Source organism: Apostichopus japonicus, chromosome 19, assembly GCF_037975245.1.
Source record: "Apostichopus japonicus isolate 1M-3 chromosome 19, ASM3797524v1, whole genome shotgun sequence".
NCBI classification, from domain to species: Eukaryota; Metazoa; Echinodermata; class Holothuroidea; order Aspidochirotida; family Stichopodidae; genus Apostichopus; species Apostichopus japonicus.
Window position 1 is genome coordinate 25271565 of NC_092579.1, and position 21406 is coordinate 25292970.

The window sequence follows — 21406 nt, forward strand, 5'->3', positions numbered from 1 at the left end:
GTCTATAGGCTAAATTTAGCTAATTGCATCTGCCACACTTAGTAGTTGAATCAGTAGGCCTGAATGTTCTTACGATTATAATCGAGTTAACGGACGAGTATTCAAGATCAAAAGAGCACTAACAAAATACCATGCTAAAAAAACAACAGTTTTTAAACATTTTTTTCGACACTCAAAGGGGGGATCAGTCGCTCCCCTGCTCCCCTGACACCCCCCCACACCCCCTCTCTAGCGACGTCCCTGGGTGCAACAAATTCAATACACTGTGTATTGAATTTAATTATTGATATACCCAATATGCAAATCTGGCTTTCGGAAATCGTTTCTCTGGATTTAGTTGTTCAACGCATTCAGTAGAGCTGCAATGTTGAAAATCAATTCCAGAAGCTAGCACTGTAGCACATGCCGCGGATTCATCACATGCAGAATTGAATCGCTAGTGTGTTTGCTCCAGGATTCGTTACCTGTGCTGCGAACCATGTGCTAGCTCCAGCTCCAGTTATTCTGCATGCTACATGTTACGATGTTAAACACAAATGTTAGAATCAAAACAAATAGGCCTATTTGATAGGGCTGTTTTGGGGGAATAATTTTGATTAGGGTTGTGCACATTTGTTTGCAAAAACGACAAAAAAGTGAACTAAGGTCTGGGAAAAAGTGGGGGGCAAATGCCCCCTCTTGCCCCCCCCCCGTAATCCCGCCCATCGTTCGCGCTATAGTATATATATTCGTTATAGTATATATATCTTTATATCTTTATGGTTACTTGTGTGCTACAGCCCTATTTTCCTTTTTTTATCGGCAAACCAAACATCATTACGGATGCGGCCCGTCTAGCTAATTCATTTTGAGAAAAAAAAGTAAAATCTACTATCGGTGAAAGTCTAATTCCGAAGTGTGTCATGTTCCCCGACGACTCGGTCAAGTTCGAAACCAGCCACATTTGTTTTCATATCACAATTGTACAAGCGTTCACGAGAAAAAGACACGCATTTAAGTTATCGTAAGCACAGTCCTTAGATGTTTACGACTTGCTTACGGTCACCTTAAACAGAGGAAACCCGTACATTTTGGAACAAGGCGTTTACGATGTGATTACGCATACGTAAACAATGTAAACACGGAACAACTGATTTCTGTTACGTTTATGACAACTTACATATCGGAAGTTAATAATTACTTTTGTATTGATTAAAACTTATTTCTTCTCCTCGTTTACGTTGACCTTAAGCTCGCCACAAAGAAATTTACGACAGGATTACGATTATCTTACACATCGGAAACTCGTAGCATAGATACAACGCGTTTACAACAAACTTACGCCAAACTTAAACATCACGTTAACGTTGATTGCACCATAAAATAAAACACTGGACACCATTCTCATGGTCAATCTTCCCGATAATGATATTACCCTGTGACTGCATCTCATGAACAAAATTTCAACATTTACGTTGGCTGAAACGAGTGCAGATAAAAATTTACTGTATATATACAAATACGTTCATTTCAGCGTTCACGTATTGATAACGAAATCCTTAAACGTCAAGTTCACATGGACTTGTCATGCTTAAAACTATTTATACGAAGATGACATTATACTGTGTTTGTTCGTATTAAACATATATGAATATTTTCGTTCACCTCAAACAGGAACAGTACGGCATGCTTAGGATATACATGTCGGAAATTCCGAAGCATGCGCACCACAGGATATAGCATGATTACACAAACTTACGCATTGCGTTTACGTTGAATGTATTCTCCACTGATTTCGGAATTTACGGGAAGATTACGATTCACTTACGCGTCGGAAATTCCAGAGCATACACACACCACAAGTGTCAGTACAGCATGATTACATCAACTTGCACACTTCGCTTAAGTTGACTCAATAAAAGTTGGGAATTTAAGAGATTATTAATATTAACTTAAACGTCAGAAATTTCAAATAATACACAGTATGTGATTACGGTATGATTACAATGCCCATATACATCACATTTAATTTGTACCCACTGGTAATTTTTACTGAGACAATCAGCTGCCTATTGTTCATTATATGTTCGTCTGTAATTATAGCATGCTTAAGTACTTGCTAGAAGTTTTCAAAAAGAGGTTCTAACTCTTCAAATTGTTCTCATGACATTCTAGTAAATTGACACACAAGATGACTGAATGTCCAGTGAGGTAAATTTCCTTCAGGGTGGTAATAGAAAAAAGTTAAAGGATTTGACCAAAGGTGACCATATTTGAATATCTGACATTTTTCTAATACAGCATATATCTTTAAACGTGAATGTGCATGGCCTACACATACATATACTACCACATGTACCTCACAATGTATTTCTCATACTTCAGTTATGTTATAACATATACATATATACAGCCGTCAACCAACAAAACTCAGTCAACCAACAAAACCTAAGCTAATTCTATGAAAGTATCAGCAAACTTCCTCGTGGTTACTCCAGGGGCGGATCCAGGGGGGGCCCGGGGGGCCCGGGCCCCCCCTTTTTGAGAATCCTGATTTTTTTTTTTACCGCGTTCGAGGGAAAGAGCCCCATGCGTGATGAAAAAAATTCAAAGAAAAAAATCATATGAAGTCTCAAAGTGTGAAAATTATTTGTATACAAAAATGTAGGTGTTGGGTAGGGTGAGCCGTACGGCACTTTGGAAATTTCAGGAAATACCGAGCCGATTCGGGAAATTTTGGATTCCATTTCGGGAAAAACAAATTTTGAGTGTGGAAGCACTGAGCACGATGCACTTTTAACGTACGTTCGCGGCAGTCCGGATCCAGTAAGCACGAAGCTAGCAGAGAGGGAAACGACTCGCAACTAGACGTCGGAGTATATATGACGAAAGCAATACATGCTACATGCTGCACAGAAGCACGCACAGTGTGTATATGAAATTATTAGTTTCAAAAATGTGAGAAAACGAGTGTGGTACGATCGCACGACAGACTCAATCCAAGCCTAGGCTATCCACACATGATAGCCTATGTTTTCCCTAACAATACCATCACTGCGGTACCATTGCTACAGTGAGTGGCCCATGGGCGGCGATCCTGGGGGGGAGGGGGGATATATCCCCCATGAAAATGGGTGGAAGGGATGTAATACACCATATCCCCCCCCCCCCACCAAATGATAGGGATAAGAATATTTTCATGCCTACATTTATGCATCGTGAATGTACAGTTCTTTTTTAGCTTCATTTCTCGCCTACCATAAACGCAGTGGGATCTTTTCAAATAAACCGTCTTTATAAAGCAAGAATAGTTGACTGTTGGCTTCATTGGCCCTATAACAACAAAATGTATTATTGCGCCCACGGTATTGATATAGTACCAGGCGCGTAGCCAGGAATTTGCCAAGGGAGGGTCGAAACTGTAGATTCGGCATTGCAAACTATCTAAGCGGAGTGCCACCATGGTTGGCGCAAAGAGTACAAGAAAATTTTGGCTGTAAATGCCTCCCAGATCGCTGGAAATGGCACTTCCCAGGCCTTGTTAGTTGCATTTTAGCATTTTCTCTTTTGAAAATACTAGCGATATCATAAAAACATTAAAATTTTTTTTTTAAATATGCTCAAGGGGGGGGGCGGCTGCCCCCTTCGCCCCCCCTTCGGCTACGTGCCTGTATAGTACATATATGCACCCTCATAGTATTCATATAGGCCCTATAGTAGGCCTACACACGTACATGTTCCCTCGAACAGCTGAGAATCTCATGTTACCAAGGTAATGCTTAGTACACGTTTCACCTGGATGCCCTAGCAATCGGTACCTAGGAATGTAACTATGTGTAATTGTGTATTGCATGTGTATAGGCCTATAATAGCCTGCATGAGGCCATTTTCTTCATCGAATAATATAAAAAAGCTCTCGAACATTCTAACGTAGCGTCTGAAACAAGATTGACAGGGGCAATTTTCCCAAAATAACACCCGAAATTTAAAAAAAAAGTATTTTGGATCCTGATTATGAGATATTTCGGACATGATATCCCTATTTTAAAGTTTGGTATATGCCGCTTGGAAACCTTGGGAAGTGCCGTTTCCGGCCATCTAGAGGGTTTGTAAATCCCAAAATTTTCTTGTACGCTTCGCATCAACTCATGGTGGCGCTACGCTTAGATAGTCAACAAGGTCATATTCCCCCTCACTCGGAAGTATGGATTGCCGCCCATGGTGTGGCCTAATGTTATGAAAGTACTACACACTCTTCTGTACTGTGGGAACTTGGAACACAATTCTGATTGTCTGGCAGGGGCGTAGCCAGGATAGATTTTTTTCCAGAGGGGGGCTGGATTTTTTTGGGGGGTGAGGGGGACTGGCAATCATCTCAGTGGCCTGGAGGTTCCAGGCTCCATATGCTAGTCTATTAATGCTTAAGTTTTTCATTGCAACTTACCCTAGTATTGCGTGACCTCACGAGGCTACTTTTAAGAACATGAAATTATTGCACCTTAATGATATCCCACATGTAATTTTTTGTAAAATAAATTTGCAAAAAGAGTACACCATCATTCTGATAAAGTGAAGGTGAGAGGGGCACTCTGACTGCATCAATAGTCTCCATCTGGAAGGGTGCATCCAAGATGAAATGGCCTGGAGTAGCCTGGTAAAAAGTAGTTTGCTTCACCACCTACTCCCCAAAGACGTAAATCCCAGCTCATTGCTCGAAATTGCAAATATATGCCCGGCAAACCATGAATACATGATTTATTGGAAATAAATTTTACTCCAAACTTTCACGAAAAGTAGCACCAGATTGCACCGAGGACCTCCATATTTTGTGAAATTTTCCAAAGGGGAGGGGGGCACCCACTCCCCTTAGACCCCTCCCCCAGGACGACGATTAGGCATTTCCCATCTGGGCCCCCCCTTCGGCGAAATCCTGGATCCGCCACTGTACTCATTTTGGTAAGTTACGTAATTCACGTTGCGGGCCCTCATAATACCTCAAAAAACAGCTTGCACTCACAAAGAATTAAGTTTAGCGCTATGGCATGGCTGATCACTACCGCTGGAATCATGAGAAAAGAGATGAGAAGACACATACACGGGTCTCCTCATCTGCCTGTCTAACTTTTTTTATGTATAATTATTAGCTCATACCAGCATGCTGGTGTGAGCTATTGTTACAGTGCGGCGTCTATCACTCTATCACTCTATCCGTCAACAATTGGTAAAACCGCTCCCACTCGCACAGTGTTCGATGGAATTTCATGAAACGTGGACACAAGGACCATTGGGTATAGGGCCATCAGAAATGGTCCAAAATTTGGGGTCAAAGGTCACCTGTGGGCCGTAATGGGCCATTGTGTGGAAATACGCAAAATGCTTCTTCTCCTACAGATTCCATGGTACAATGTTGAGGGTTTGTCACGATAGTACTATGGTAGTTTTACCTTCAGGGTGTTCATGAATTTGAGATCAAAGATCAACTAGGGGTCTTTTGTGGCCCGGGCCGCGGCCCTATATTTTCAAATTGCTCCTGTTCGTACAGTGTATGGCCAATTATAATGAAACTTGGTCACAATGTTCCTCGGGATGAGAGTTACGAGGGGTGTTCGGAAAATTGAGGTCAAATGTCATTTAGGGGGTCATCGGGGGTCATTCTTTGTAATATTTTCAAATATCTCAATCTCCTCAAGATTTTGATGGATCATATTCAAAGTTGAACTGATGATTGTTGGATTGTGTATGAATAAGGTGATGCCTAATAATTTTTGGTCAAAAGTTAATTAATTACAATTAATCCCCATTGTTTAAAAAAAATCTGAGCCTTCACTTTTTGCCAAAGCTCCTTTAATTTGTCTCCCAGTCTCTGCAGTGTTTGTTTACATTTGTGGTTAAGCTCTGCAGAGGCTGTTAGTGGAATTAAAGCAGGACTGGGAGTTGTTATTAACTGTTGAACTGTAAGCATGAGAGCCCTATAGCCAATCAGCACTTGCCGATACTTAGAAGTCTTTGAGCCTGAGGTATGTAGGCAGCTTGTGAAGTTATATAGGGAGTGCTTGTGAAGTTATGTCTGCTAAGGTAGAGGGGAGAAGGTTTAACAGGGTACAGTAGGTCAGTGGTATTGTTTGAGAGAGTGGGTAAAATAGGATTTAAAGGGGGAAAATAGGAATTATAGCCAGTGGTGTGGCCAGGATTCTGCTAACGGAGGGGGGGGGGTATCCCTCATGGGCCCAAAATTGGTTTTGTGGGCCCTACATTTTTAAGCTCGAAAAGGTATGAGCTTCTGCACCATTGGTGCTCTAGTGTATGTGTTAAAGTAAGTTGGCCTGACTTTTTTATTATTTATTATAATTATTTATGTCCGATTAGTATGGTACGTGTTTGGTTTATCTGCTTCTTGATGCATATGTAGATACAACAATGAAAATACACGATACGGCCTGCCTTATACTGTATCAAACCATGGAGCTATGATCAAACAGAACAATGCATCCCATCGGTTTATTGTAGAGAATTTGTGAAACTGCAATGAACAACCCTCATCTGTTGATCAGGGAGGTGATATTTTAGACCTCCCTGATCAGTCGCTGTTCATCCTCCAATCAAACGACAGCAAAACCAGCATGAAAAAACGTGCTTGTTTTCAAACGCGGTCAAAGCTGCTAACATGACAACAGGAGGGTTAATAATGTGACCGCGAATAGCGTACGAAATGTATGGCTGACTAATTCTATATATGTTTGAATGTCTGTTTATAGCTCCATGGTAATAGTAACTCTTTCTGAATTAGCGGCTGCGTTCTTCTTGTTCTTTGTTTTCTTTTCTCACAGGGAGGTTGTTTTCTCCTTTGATAATTTTCGTACACGTATCAGCGTTTGCTATACATTCTCTTATACCCCATTAGGGGAGTATATGAACTGGAAAATTTCCAAAAGGATGGCGATCCTCCTGCGTTGATGTGCTTCCTAGCTAATTACTAGTTAAATCAGGGAGTTGTAACTCACTTGTTAAACAATCTGGCTATAGGTCGGGTCGTGAGCATGAAATGATGGGTTAATGCCTAGAAAGCCACAGTTTTAGGGTAACATTAACAGCTCATATGTATAACACTGCTACCATTATGTGCACATGTAACACATTTATAGGGCGGTGTTCCTGAAAACATAACTTCAAAGCTAGAACTTGCCCGTTGAGCAATTTGTTGGTGGCTAAATGGATGAAAGGTAGTCTGCATAGGCCACAAATTATAGCACGCATTGCCAGAAGTTTACGAAAATTACCTTCCCGGAGGTCTTCACTTTTGAAATTGTTCTCATACTTTCTAAATTAACCACGAAAAATGACTGAATGTCAATTTCCTCCAGGGTGGTAACACAAATACAATATTTTTTTTTTATCAAAGGTAACCATATTTGAATACCTGGCATATTAGGGGCCAAAACAGCAAACCTTTGGAGCGGGATATACTGTTTTTGTATTGGGGTGTAAAATCTAAACAATTGCAAGTAAAAGATTCAAAGTAAACAACATACTTTAAACAAGTTTTACGAGGTACAAAGTATATATTTATAAATTTGTAGTTAAGACAGTGCACTCTTTACTGCAGGAATGCGACAACTTAATAACGATTTTGCTCTCCCTTTCCTCTCTTATTCATTGCTGCAAATGTTTCTGTTGCAGCGATGGAAAGCAAGTGTAAATAAATGACACATATTGATGCCAGAAATTTGTTCCACATTCGTTTCTATTGTAAATTTTCTATTGTAAATAAATGTTATTGAACTCTGAATTCAAACATGGAAATGTTTTACAAACATTCACCTCAAAATTAGTGGAACAATGCCACGAAGATAAATGTAGAATGAAAAACAACTTGTAGGTAGGGCCTATTGCTTACCGGCTAGATACAGACGTAACGATTAAAATAAACATGGACAACGTATACTGCACGCAGCGGCGTACACTACACACACATATATACATATAATCCGTATTGTGCCCACGCTTAGGGAATTGTGCCCACACATGGAAAAGTATGATTGAAATATATTAGGCTAGTTGTCATAAAAACTGTTCTAAAATTTTACAATTTGGAAGGCATTACACCATGTACAAACGAGAAGGCCCTATGAGGAAAATGCAAGTGAGACAAAAGCCTATATATCATATACTTTCTTATATTCTCTTTCACTCCGACCCCCCCCCCCACCCATTTATTTTTCGAAGGTGTTAACGTTGCTACGGGAGAAGTTTGGGTCTCCAGTTAGGTTCAAACTTGTTATATGCAACTAATATAGGTTAAGTAGAAGGATTAAAGTATGCTGTATTGGCCCATATATGCCAGATATTGAGAAATGGTCACCCCTGGTCCATATTCTTAAACTGTTTATATTACATCGTTGGAGGAAAATTACCTCACTGGACATTCAGTCATCTTTTGTGTTCATTAAGAATGTCTGAGAACAATTTGGAGAGTGAAGACCTCCAAGGAAAGTGTTTTTTGAAAACTCCTAGCAATTATAGCCAATTGCTTAATTTGTGGCCAATAGGTTATTTCGAAGGCTTAAAGTATGATGTATTGGCCCCATATATGTTACATATTAAAATATGGTCACCTTTGGTTAAAATTCTTAAACTGTTTTATTACCACCTTGGAGGAAATTTACCTCACTGGGAAATTCAGTCATCTTGTTGTGTGTGTTTATAATGTCAGCGACGATATGGAGAGTAAACACCTTCAGGAAAGGACTGTTTTGAAAACTTCCAGCAATTATAGCATGCCGTAATTTGGGGCCATTACAGACTACTTTTAAGGAGTACACGTGTTTGAACTCGAAGCCCCTCACCCCACACTCAATTTCCCCTCCCTAAATCTATTACACCTGATTGACTCTGCGATCAATTTCATTTATAGTTTGATGATACCTATACTTACTTTTAATTTAACATATTAATATGTTGATTACATATATCAACTGAAAATTATAGTGGGGGATCATAACGAGGAAGAAACTGTACCCATCAGCTTAGTTTAAAATTGTGTATGTACGCTTAGGAGAACAAGCTTAGGTTGGTAGTGTATAATACGTACCCGACGTTCATTACCGTTTAGTTTTTACGGGCCTTTATAGTAGAAATTAATACTACGTGCGACGAAGACTTGAACCAACGCTTATATAGAAATTCTACCCAAGCTTGGTAAAGTATGACAAGTAAATCGCAAGTCCAACACATATATATATATATACCGGTGCTATGACAGAGTGGCGGATAAAGGCGGTGGCATTTGGAAGCAATGCGGGTTTCTCCCACATTTGTGGTGGCTTAAGCGTCGTGAAAATAACTGCTGATTATTATTATTATTATTTTTACATTTAAAAAATGTAGTAGTTTGAAAGATTATTCAACTTGCAAGGTTTATATTACTTGAGTATTCACAGATTCCAATCCGCCAGTCAACAAACACAAGTATTCTTCCAATGCTCGCCCCACCCGCTTCTTTTTCACGTCCACTTCACTCATTTTCAATTCATGGACAGAACTTCATGGTAATTTCTGTTAAAATCTTCCTCAGTTGCATCCTATATGTAAACTGAATGTTCCTTTGTTTGCACAAGTTGAATATGTTTTATAACGAGGATAAACTGTGCGCATACTTACAACTATAAATTTTGCCCTCACTTGAGAAAATATGCAAAAATAGGCATATTCACGTGTGGTGTTTGTAAAATTCACGCACCTATATGCAAATATATAATAGCTAAGATTGTCCTGTGTCCGTTATATAATTCCATTTAAGAAATGCATACCTGAGACACGGAAGTTTTATCCTGTGAGGGTAATACATTCATGCTTGAGACACATGCAAGTCTTTAATAAACAGAATAGCAAGTCCCAAACAAGTCCCAAACATATATATATATATATATGTATATATATATATATATATATATATATATATATATATATGTACACATTGGTATTTTTTATATATGTATGTATGTATATATATATATATATAGATATATAGATATAGATATATAGATATATAGATATAGATATATAGATATAGATATATATATATATATATATATATATATATAAATATATATATATATATAGATATATATATGTACACATATATATATATATATATATATATATTCCTCCATAACTGGCACTATTAAATACATGCTAACCATTAGAGAAAATCAAACTCCCTACCAGTATACATAAATTAAATAGTCTCAACTTATTAATATAAAATTAATACATAAACATATAATTGATGTTACAAATTTAATAAAAATAATAAATAAACATACATAAGTGCCTTAATAAAGGCAAAAATAGACCGCCTATATTACAATACGTACACACAGCGAAAGCCATATGCATGTGCCGGATCAAGGTAATGGTTTATTCTCCAATAGTTATATATATATAAAATGAATTTTCCTGAAAATTATTGCAGCTTCCATACATATTTGAATTTAACTGCCTATTGTTGCTGGACCGTCGATTTCGGAAATATCAATGTTGGATGCTAACTACGGAGCTACAGAAGCGTAGAAGGGACATTGTACTAACAAATTTATGTACTAGTAGAACGTAATGATAATATAATAATTGCAGTTTCTAGTAACTGATATGTGAAAAGGATCGCTTTGCGTTGAAGACTTTTCGAAGACAAGACAAAAAAAAAAAACTATTGCTTGGAGGTTTCACACTGAGTACATAGCATCGCACAATTTTTGTCACTTGAAATCCAATCGAGTGTTCCCTTTTCTGTTTGCGCCAGGTGAGCTTTCGAGAACCCGCGTTTAAATGAGCATTTACAATAATTAGGGTACTTTAATTAGACCTCCATTAACACTACATTGGGGACCCGATGCAACCATGTAGTGCACCCCACCCACTCGCCCCTCCACCTCCTCGTCAGGTTCCCCAATGTGTGGTAAACTTAAACTGTAATGCAAAGAATCGTTCTTTATTTTATTATGAACCTGTTTAATTGCATATGCCTTTGTTATAGAATGTTAACCGTAAATTTTAATGGAAAGTTAGGTGATCGAGTGAACACATTGACATCTCATGGATACAACATTTGCCCCTATACTGGTCCAGAACGGTTGTAGAATTCATATTACAGATGATTCATATTTTGGATATTTGTGGATCTCTCCTTCTATCCAACTAATTATGTACCACCTCCGAGTTTAGTCCTGAGAGTTAAGATAGAAATTAAAATATAATTAGCCGGTTTCTTGGTGATGCCGTTGTTGCGGCTTTAGAAATGGTCGAGTCCAGAATAGCTATTTAGGACATTTAATTAAAAACGGGGACAGGGGGTGGGGTGGGGGGACAAGCCTCGGAACTGGGATATCGAACAATCGGTACTCAGTGTCAGGCTTCAAAAACCTCAGCTAAACTTTGTCGGTCACAGCGGCGCAAATCCATATTTGAGATTTAAGTAATTTCTGCTTAAATATTGTGCGAAACCTTTCCCAACCTCCAACTTCCTACCCCCCTGCCCCCTTCCCCCGTTTCAAATGCCCTCTCTTACGATTCCCATTGTCCATTTCCTTCTTCATAGATTAGTCAGAGATAGATTTCAACAGTCCGTTTATTTGCTCTGCCGATTTCTCTGAATAAGCCGTCAAGTGATATTCGAACAAGTATAGGCCTATATCATGCACGTAAAGCGATGAAACGCACGTTAAACGTAGACAAATACCCACCGCAATATATGTACGATACAGAAAAGTATACTGCTTACTATAAATACCATTTCCAGATAAGCAAGAGAAATTTCCGGTCACATCACAATGATAAAGTTTACTGCCTGTCACTTTGCAGTTCACTGGTTGGCAACTCCAGTTGGTTAGTAACAATTACGTATTCAGTAGTTAATTACGTCACAGCCTGGGCTTACTAGAAAGCGGGGAATTTGAAATCAGGAAAAGGCGGTATTAGTAGCAACACGTTGGTTTGATTCACACCGCACTTGATCCTCAATCGAGTTGTACATTGCAAAGAGCATTCAAAATGGATGATTCCGGCTTCCATGGTTTATTGCAGAAGTAACAGAAAACTCCGCGGAAGCAAGGTTGCCAGTTTAAGGTTAAGGTTAAGGTAGTAAAACTTGGTATAGCGCACATTACTGTAAAAAAACACTCAATGGCGCTGAACAACAAAACAATTATAAAAACGATTTCTTAAATAAATGAGTCTTTAAAGCAGCTTTAAAAGTTCTGATGGTCTTCGAATTTCTTGTGTCGACGGGGAGAGCGTTCCAAAGTCTAGGGCCAGCGACGCTGAAAGAGCGGGCTGCGAAACAATTTCGGCGTGTGAAAGGAACCTTAAGAAGGATGCCCTTTGACGAGCGTGTTGAACGACCAGGTGTCTTAATTTCCAGCAACTCGGACAGATAAGCTGGTGCTGAATTATGTATACACTTATAAACGAGGAGGAGGATCTTGTACTCGAATAATTTTAGCCGTGTAATTTTGGATCCTTTGTAGGGGATGAAGTGTGGAGGCCGGGAGGTTGATAAAAAGACCATTGCAATAGTCCATATGAGAGAAAATCATGGCATTTGCAATTTTGAGACATGTCGACTTGTCCAAATATTTCCGGATCTTCTTCAGATTAAACATGGCGAGGGCTGATGCACGAGCTTTCATGGAAATATGATGTTTGAGATTGAGGGTTTCATCCAAGTAAACACCTAGTAGCTTCACACTATGGGTACGACGGACGGGAGTTTCCCCAATGGATAAAACGTTTATACACCTATTAAGGACTTTCAATTCGATCCGTCGCTAGTTTTTAATGATATTCCGCAGGAAAATGTCATACGTGTATTGGAAAAAGAAAACACAAACCATTTAGAAGCAAGGACAGTTGGAGCTACCGCGGCAGTATGCACATGTTGTGACTTAAAGAAAGCTTGGTGCAAACATTTGAAGGGAGAAATAAAGGCACTCAGAGCACTACTGACTGAGAAGGAACAACTTCTTTCGAAAAAAAAAACGAAAACGAAGTTCTCTGTGCCACTGGATTGTTCGGTACGTAACACTAGGCCAAGACTTATTAATGTAATTTTACGAGCACTAAAAGTTGCCGTTATTTAAACCCTAGACCTGTACAGGCATTCGTTCCTTTAAATACGATAAATTAAAAGAGTTAAAATATGACAGTGAAAGAAATAATACAATAATCTCCTTTTAGATATCTGTAAAATGTTTCATGCACAATTTGCCAGGGTAAACTGTTATTGATACGTTAACGTTCTAGCCTTGTGATGGTGAACGTCACCCGACCACGTACCCCCTACCTCCTCCCCAACCCAAAAACAAATCTTCTTTTGAAAACCGTTGAAACATAGGCCTACTGCAAGTTAAAGCTTCTGACAAAAGTTGCTATTTTTGAGATAATGACAGTTGGAGCTAGTACATTTTCCAACAAAAGTGAACTATGCCAACTGATCTTTATATATGTCTAATTCATACTTATTCTTGTGTCTTTGTTTACAGAAACTTCAGTGTAGATTGAGCGCAATGAAGAAGATAGACTGGTCAGAGGAGAGAACAGACAGACTGAGTACAGTGATGTCAACTGATTATGTCATCCGAGGAATCTGACATGGAGAGCGAACGAGCTAGGGTACCGTAGTGCAGGAGTTCACCTGGGAGTCGGAAAGACTGAACAAAATGAGGCTGGACTCATTCTATAAGGACGCTCTCCTTAGCGAAAATTCCAGAAAAAAAGAATACCCACTGTTAGGAAAGGAGACGCATCTTTAAAATGCATACCGACTGACGCCCCAACTTGGGCTGTTAATTAGGCTGAACAATAATTCCTCCAAATGGTGAAAATGGTCATTGTTTGATGTGCCAGATTAAGCTTGTGGGAGGCCCGTGGCAAACATTTTATTGGAGCTCCCATAGAGATACATTGGTACCGGATAACGCCGGATGTACAGCTCACAAAATACATCTATTTGCCCACGGTGGTTATGATACGTAGATTAAAACATCACATAAAAACAGTCATTGATCAAAAGTGTAAGGACTGCATATCGAAGTCCATTTGTACCTTATACAACGTAGAATAATGTAACGTTTTAACAATAATTCTTTGAAATTTTTACCCAACGTCTAAACTCGTGCCCCTGTTGCACGTGGATAATCCTGTCCTGAGCGTTTGTTGATTAATGAGGCACCAGGACCAAACAGCAAACGCTGTTGTTTCGGATACAAACAAGTTGCAGTGGATGATTTTGTATAATAAAGAAGAGTTTTCTCTAATTTAACATTTGGTTGGTGTAATTATATACCTTTAAAACGAAATCCTGTCTGAGATAAATGCAACAAGGAAGAAAGAATATGTCCATAATAATAGATGTCAGATTAATTATTATTTTCTTGTAAGTCTTTTGCTGTTAATGGAAGCCTTTTGTTAAATTTCCCTTCACAACTAATATATTCCATCAAGGGATTAAATGTAAATTCAGTTATCCTTAAAATATTTTCAGGAAACAAAAGCCAAGAAAAAAGCATGATTCTATTAATTGTTAATGAATCATTTCGTAAATTATATTTTAAAATAAGACAAAGAGCATATGCCTAATAACTTGTCATCGAAATGTTGTTGTACTTGTACGTTTGTCTTTCATTATTCATGCATGGTTAATTCCAGATTTTCAGGGTAAAGAATTTAGAGATCTTGTTTGGGCTATAATTGAATTTTATATCAAAATATATGTTAATTAAAATAAAAATTAAAGCAGCAACAAAATATTAAGCGTGCTACGAAATGAGGCAGGAAATGGTGTTCTGTGTCAAGTTTGTTCCACATAAAAGAGGCTGGTACCGTTTCCGGGCCTGGGTGGGGGGGGGGGGTCGAGGGGCCGATAACCATGAATGGAAGAAGTGCCGAGGCGTTTATATGATCTGAGGATAAGCACACCAAATTTTAAACATAATTTTTTTTGTTCAATTTAACTGCTGATATGTTAAGTTACTTCAAGTGGGTAGCTGGTTTTCAGAGGTTTTGATTTGCAAACTAGTAACTAAATATAGAAACATTCCATATTTACTTGGTTTTTCATTCTTTCACCTGGCATTAAAATCGTTGCATGTGTATATAATTGCCACAATGTAAGTAAAGTAATATTTGGGCATCAAAATACATTCTCCAGACAATTATGCATGTTTTGAAATTTAGAAAGGAAAATGGCTTCTCGAGGTATAAACTTTGTATTCAAAAAGCTAAATATTGTATAGCAATGTTGAGTTGCATTTAGATGTATTTACACATAAGAAGTGGTCTGCGTTTATTTACATAATTTTTGTATGAGTGTAAAAATAAAAACTAACGCTTACGATGTGATGTTAGGTGCAAATATATAATAAAAAGTAGAAAATCAAACGAGTGCGATTATATGTTTATTATTTTCAATTTTCTTTCAATCAAATTTAATATTTGATAGAGGTGGTCCGTGTATTTCTCAGCCTAATCAAGCTGATTAAGACTCCCTAAACGTGGCGAATAAGCCCAGCCTGTATTGGTCGTAAGTAATATGTTTACGATGACCACATTTCTCCGTATATATTGGTGTAATCATGGCGTTTACGATGATCCATGCGAGAAGTTGAATGCTGGATTCAAACGTAAACTCTAGATTAACGGTCATGTTTAAGGTAGCGAATCTGTATTTGTGACCGGAAACGTAAAGATTACTCTTCCCTGAAACCGCATGATTAAGTAAGCTTCCACTGTATTTGGATGACACTTGGCATTTACGGTCACCCCGTACTCGGTAAATAAGTCATCGCAAAGGCGGAAAACTCACACGTTTAAGGTGGGTCGTAAGCTAACCTTAATCACTTTGTTTCAGGAATGGAAACGTAACGGAAACAGGCATGGAACGCGGAATTTACGTAGCAATTACAGACCGAAAACAGTGATTTAAACGTGTGTTTTTTCCCCGTGGTTAATATAAACCATATATAGTATATATATATATATTCATTAGTGAGAGAGGAAATATGGAAACGTCAAAAATGGAGTTCTCAGTGTAAGGGGTAGGGTGAGGCGTACGCCCCTCCAAAATCCTAGATCCGTCACTGGCTACCCTAGGATTCAGCGCTGTAATTATGTCACTGTTCCTCTTTCGCTTCCCGTTGTCTTGGCATTTTTCTTCTACTCTCTCCTTTTCTCCTTTTTCTTGCTTTCTTCTTTTTCTCTTCCCTTCCTTCCTCTCCTTCCTCCTCTTCCCCCCTCTTTTTTCCCATATTTCTTCTTTTTTTTCTCTCCTTTCTTTCTTACCCGGGGGCCCCCCCTGGATACGCGCCTGATACTGTTCCTAGGAATCAATCTTTTCTGAATGTTTATATGGAGTAAGAAAGCCAATAATGGCTGGTAGAGTCAGTTGTGCCATGTAAACTTGATCCATAATTAATCAGATTGTGAAAGTCGGTGAACAGCTGTACTGTGCATCGGCTAGGGATGGTGCAGGTGTAAATTGTTCTGTCAATTAAGAGGTCATCACTCCTGCATCTCTCAGAAACCTCAAAAATAGGTCTTGCCTGGACACATTGTATAGCACTTGTCTATGTGTTCTCAATATACTGTAGGAAACACTCCCTGTTTAATTTCCCGTATGAGCAGTACTCTATGACTCACAGACCAGAGTGAGCAGTTTCATGCATCCATGATACGTGCCTGTCTGTTCTCTTGAGAATTGGGGATAAATGCATTCATTTATACCCTTATACAGTGTTTACATAGTTCATAGGCCTACTCATTCTTACCCTGGTCAGCAGTAAAATTTAGTCATAAAAACCTTTAAGAAATGCTTCAAACATGACATGTATCTGACATTTGTAAGATTGCAAATTTGGATGTTCTATTAAGTCAATCCCACTCCCCCTCACCTCACTACACTGGATGTTCTTTCAAAAGGCTAGTTTGTCATGAATATCCTGCTTACACTTAGATCCCCACTGTGTGATCATGCCGTTGGATTTAAGTATAAAGTGTCATGTGACCAATACAGCTGTCTTGCCATATGTATAAAACTATGTCACATAATTTGTGTAAAGGTCCCAGCAGTGGCGGAGCTAGGGGTATTGATCAGGGGGGGCGGGCAAGAATGGTCTGTAGGGGCACTTTCGAGACTTTCTAAGCGGAGCGCCACCACAGGTTGGCGCGGAGCGTACAGAAATTTTTTGAGTAAAGGTACTCCCTACTTCGCCGGAAATAACCCTTTCCGGGCCTTGCTTATTTGCAGATAAATGAAAAATAAATAGGTGTCATCCCCATTTTGTCAGAAAATTACACCAACAAAATGTGACAAATGTCAATAAGTATTTGAGAGCGCAATAAAAAAGTCAGTAATCGTGAATAAGTAAAAAGTTTTAAAAGCTGAAAAGGGCGCCAGCAGACTATTTGAGTCCATCAGGGGGAGGGGGGGCATCCGCCCCTCTGACTGTATGGACGCTCTGCCACTGGGTCCCAGTTGATCTGTGGTCATGAATGCACAGCTTTGTTATGGATCTACTACCACTTTGCAGAGCTTATCTTGTATATTTCTCAAACACAAGGTCTTTAAACTTTTGATGGTTCAGATCTGCGTTTGAACTGCAGAACAAATTTACCATGGAAAAATCTCAGGATCTCCTAGGTTGGACCTGCACTCCTTCAGGGTGTCTTCTGTAAACAGAGAAATGTTGTTTTTTCATATATTGTAGTTGTATGTTTTGTGTATAGTGGAGGTAATTACCTCAATCTGTGGCCATTTCCTGAATTGTCACAGCTGAATGTATTGCCAGCGCATTGTGAAAGAAAGTTATGTTTGGGTCTTCCTAATAAAGATTTAGAAGATTGATTTGAAAATTTACATAATTTGGGTTCATTGGAATTATATCATTGTATGGCAGCCTGCAGCAATCAGGCTATCAAGATGGGTACACGTTGTCAGTCCAACACGTTTTCAGTCCGAAAATAAAATACATGTGTTTAGTCAGATAAAACAAGTTTTCAGTCCGACACGTTTTCAGTCCGAATAAAAAATCCACGTTCTCAGTCCGAAAAAACGAGTTTTTAGTCCGACACGTTTTCAGTCCGAAAATAAAATACACGTTTTCAGTGGGAGCTTAAATATATACTGTTCATATAAATAGGTCCATATTATCATATATATATATAAATATATACTGTTTATTATATATATATATATACTGTTTATATATATATATATATACTGTTTATTATATATATATATATATATGTATACTGTTCATTATATATATAGGCCTATATATTGTTATAAATATATTTCGTTGCAATTACGATGGAATCAGATTATAAAATAATCCGACACGGATTAAAATAATCCAGTTTTCTAAAACTTCTGCTCAATTCAGCAGAAATCAGTAAGTCGCTTTGACTTCACAACCATGCCGACACTCTTCTCCACTGACACTGACTCATAATTGACAAATAAGGAATAAAGTTTGAGAAAATATGTTGGAATTTTCGATCCCCCTGACGCTAGGTATAAGTGTAAATTGCATTGATGGAATTAGAACCAAATAAACCATGACTATACAGGAAGCGGATTTAGGAGCAAAGAACGGATTACATATGTTTGTAGAACTGATAGTTGTTAATGGGTCCCAAATCTTTGTTGAGGCGGGTGATGTGAGACTTAATACGAAAGATTCAATCGATTTCTTTACTATCAGTTCGTGCTGTCACTTTTATTGGTGATATTATGGCATTAAAACTGCATGCTTTCATTCCCCAACTGAAAACGTGTATCTCATTTTCGGACTGAAAACGTATATTTAATTTTCGGACTGAAAACGTGTATTTTATTTTTGGACTTAAAACTTGTCGGACTGAAAACTTGTCGGACTGAGGGGTGTACCCCATCAGGATATCTCAGAGCTCAGGTGATGAAATCATATCAGCTACCAGTATGTATATAGAAAGCTGGGGGCCTTGCAATTGGCTTAAATGTGTTTGCTCTTTGGTGCTCTACATTAAGCAAAGCAAGTCTAGCAGCGTGGCAAGTTCTTTTCCATTAAACCTACATCTCCCATCATTACCTTATAACGAAGTGTACAGTACTTTGACTTCAACCTTCTTTCACTTTAATTCATTGGCAACATAATGTGCTACAACAGCATATTTTAGGCCTGTCTGGATTTTGTATGGATTACACTGTTTACCAAAATTTGTAACCTACACTTGCATCAGTGATTATTTATTCAATGCTTGCCATGCATGGCATCGCCATTTGTTACCATGTTTATAAGCCAAATGTTGGTAAGCTGAGTTGACCAAATCTGTCGTATTAATCTGACGATGAAAAATTGCATTAAATAGTCGAGAAGGTTGAAAGACAAACATGAAGAAATGTTCCAGGAATGTATAGTACGTATCTCTAGGCCACTGCCATCACTAAATTGAATTTAGCTTTTTCTGACTTGCCTCATACTTTATTGGATTGTTTGTACTTGTTTGAATGACACTTGACATACCTTTTGTTTTTATATATCTCATTAGAACTGGATTGACAACACAAAAACAAAGCAAGTCAGAAGAAAATTTGGCAGCCGCATAAGAAGGTCATGGCCAGGCACATTTTGACTGAAATCAAGAAAATGGTAAAAAACTGAAATAGCAGTAACCAAAGGCTATCATTTGCAGTGAGAGTGTTTATAAATACAATTTCATGGTATGTCAGTAATATGCTGCAGAAATTTCAGTGGAAGACTGATGAATATAACAATCTGTATGCATATTGAAAACAATTAGAGCTGCATATTGTTTCACTCCCATCTGTAGGTATGACATTGCAGGTGTTATCATGGCTGCTAATTAAATAGTCTTTCACTTATGTTTTTATTGCCTGAGTAGGACTCCAATGACTATGTCAAATTATGTTTCTCTATATTTCATCACCAATGAAAATACTCTAAAGCAACATTCCCATGCAAGAAGAATTAAGACGCAAACTCTAACCAATTTCCCCCATATGATAGAACTTGCATGGAACCGCTACATACCTCCACATTTTTTACTATAGAAAAATAAATGTGGAAATATTAGTGTGATATCATTGCAATTAACGCAGAGGAAAAATCTTCACTGTGCCTATTCTTTTTATTAATATCCAACTAGGAAGCTAGAGTGATGTGATTTCAGTAGTAGGGGGTGAGGGAACTTTCTGCTTCTGTACTGAAGAACAGCAAAGTCATCTTTCAAAGTATTAAACAAAAAAACAACAATCACAATCAAATTTACCACAAAAGTCATAACCAGTGAAGCAGATTGACTCTGTGATGTTGCATGTAAATTTCAGTTACTGTATTCTTTCATCAGTAGATGTTACAAGCATGTCCGCTATGATATCATTGACTCAAATAACTAGCAATTCAATAATGTACCTGAAAATTGCAATGAATTATCATTGGGGTATTGTGGTGGAAAACAAAAAGGGATTACATCTATTTTTGCACATCTGTTTGTGTGTGTGTTAGATTGTTGAGGGTGCTTTAATGTTTGTTCGTACTACTGGGAGTAATATAATTGTTATTCATTTCTTTCCAGTGTTTTCATCTTCAAGAGTTGGACTATGAAGCATATACCGAGCAAAATCTCCATAGTTCAGGAACTACTGAAGGCCAAAAGTTTTTAGATAAAGAGGTAGAAATTTTATGAAAATTTGGACTGAGTGTTATAGGTATGCAAAAACAATTTCCAGTGTTGAATTACTAATCATTGCAGTTATTTATTAGTCAAGTTTTGTGGCATAGAGACTTTAAATGCCTGGAAGTCAGATTGCTTTGACTCCATCCCTCTTACCGACCAACATCCCTTTCAAATTGTAGCAAACCAAGAAAAGAAGAAGAGTTGCTGATGTAAATTTGAAGTAGTAAGGAGAATTTCAACACCACAGCAGAAATATGAACGGGTTTTTCAGTAGAAGTCAAATCTATTAAGTGGTATAATGTACAGTAGCATAATTATGCAACAAAAATCAGCTGCATATGAGGAAGTATTTAAAGGTCATACATTCATTTTGAAGGTAGATTAAACTTATGATTGTTTTTTTCTTTCTGTTTCATTCAATAGGGGGTAATGCTGATGGTCCTGTTAAAAAAACAACCTGTACAACACTATGTACCGCGTGCAGGAGCTCTTAACGAAAAATTCTGTAAGTAAAAATGACTAACTCACGTTCATCGATTGCATCTTGGGAGAGAAATATTAGTGTTGTCTCATTGTAAGTGATCACTTACTCATTAGCAATGAACAGGATTTTTTTTTGATATGATAAAGTCAAATTCCATTCTTTAACTGCTGAGTGAAATACGAACAATTGGAACATCAGTCAATCAGTTTCCCAATT

The 21406-nt window shown here is 38.1% G+C and overlaps 1 protein-coding gene across 4 annotated transcripts in view; it reads left to right on the forward strand.

Annotated features, from left to right (window-relative positions):
* Positions 1-21406, forward strand: part of LOC139959354 (uncharacterized) — a 91266-nt gene that overhangs the window by 52911 nt on the left and 16949 nt on the right. For all 4 annotated transcript variants that reach the window (XM_071956860.1, XM_071956861.1, XM_071956862.1 and 1 more), the window contains 3 exons: positions 19558-19658; positions 20605-20700; positions 21130-21211. In XM_071956860.1, the coding sequence (XP_071812961.1) occupies positions 19623-19658; positions 20605-20700; positions 21130-21211 (214 nt within the window). In that variant the 5' untranslated portion in view covers positions 19558-19622. The remainder of the gene's footprint in view (positions 1-19557; positions 19659-20604; positions 20701-21129; positions 21212-21406) is intronic.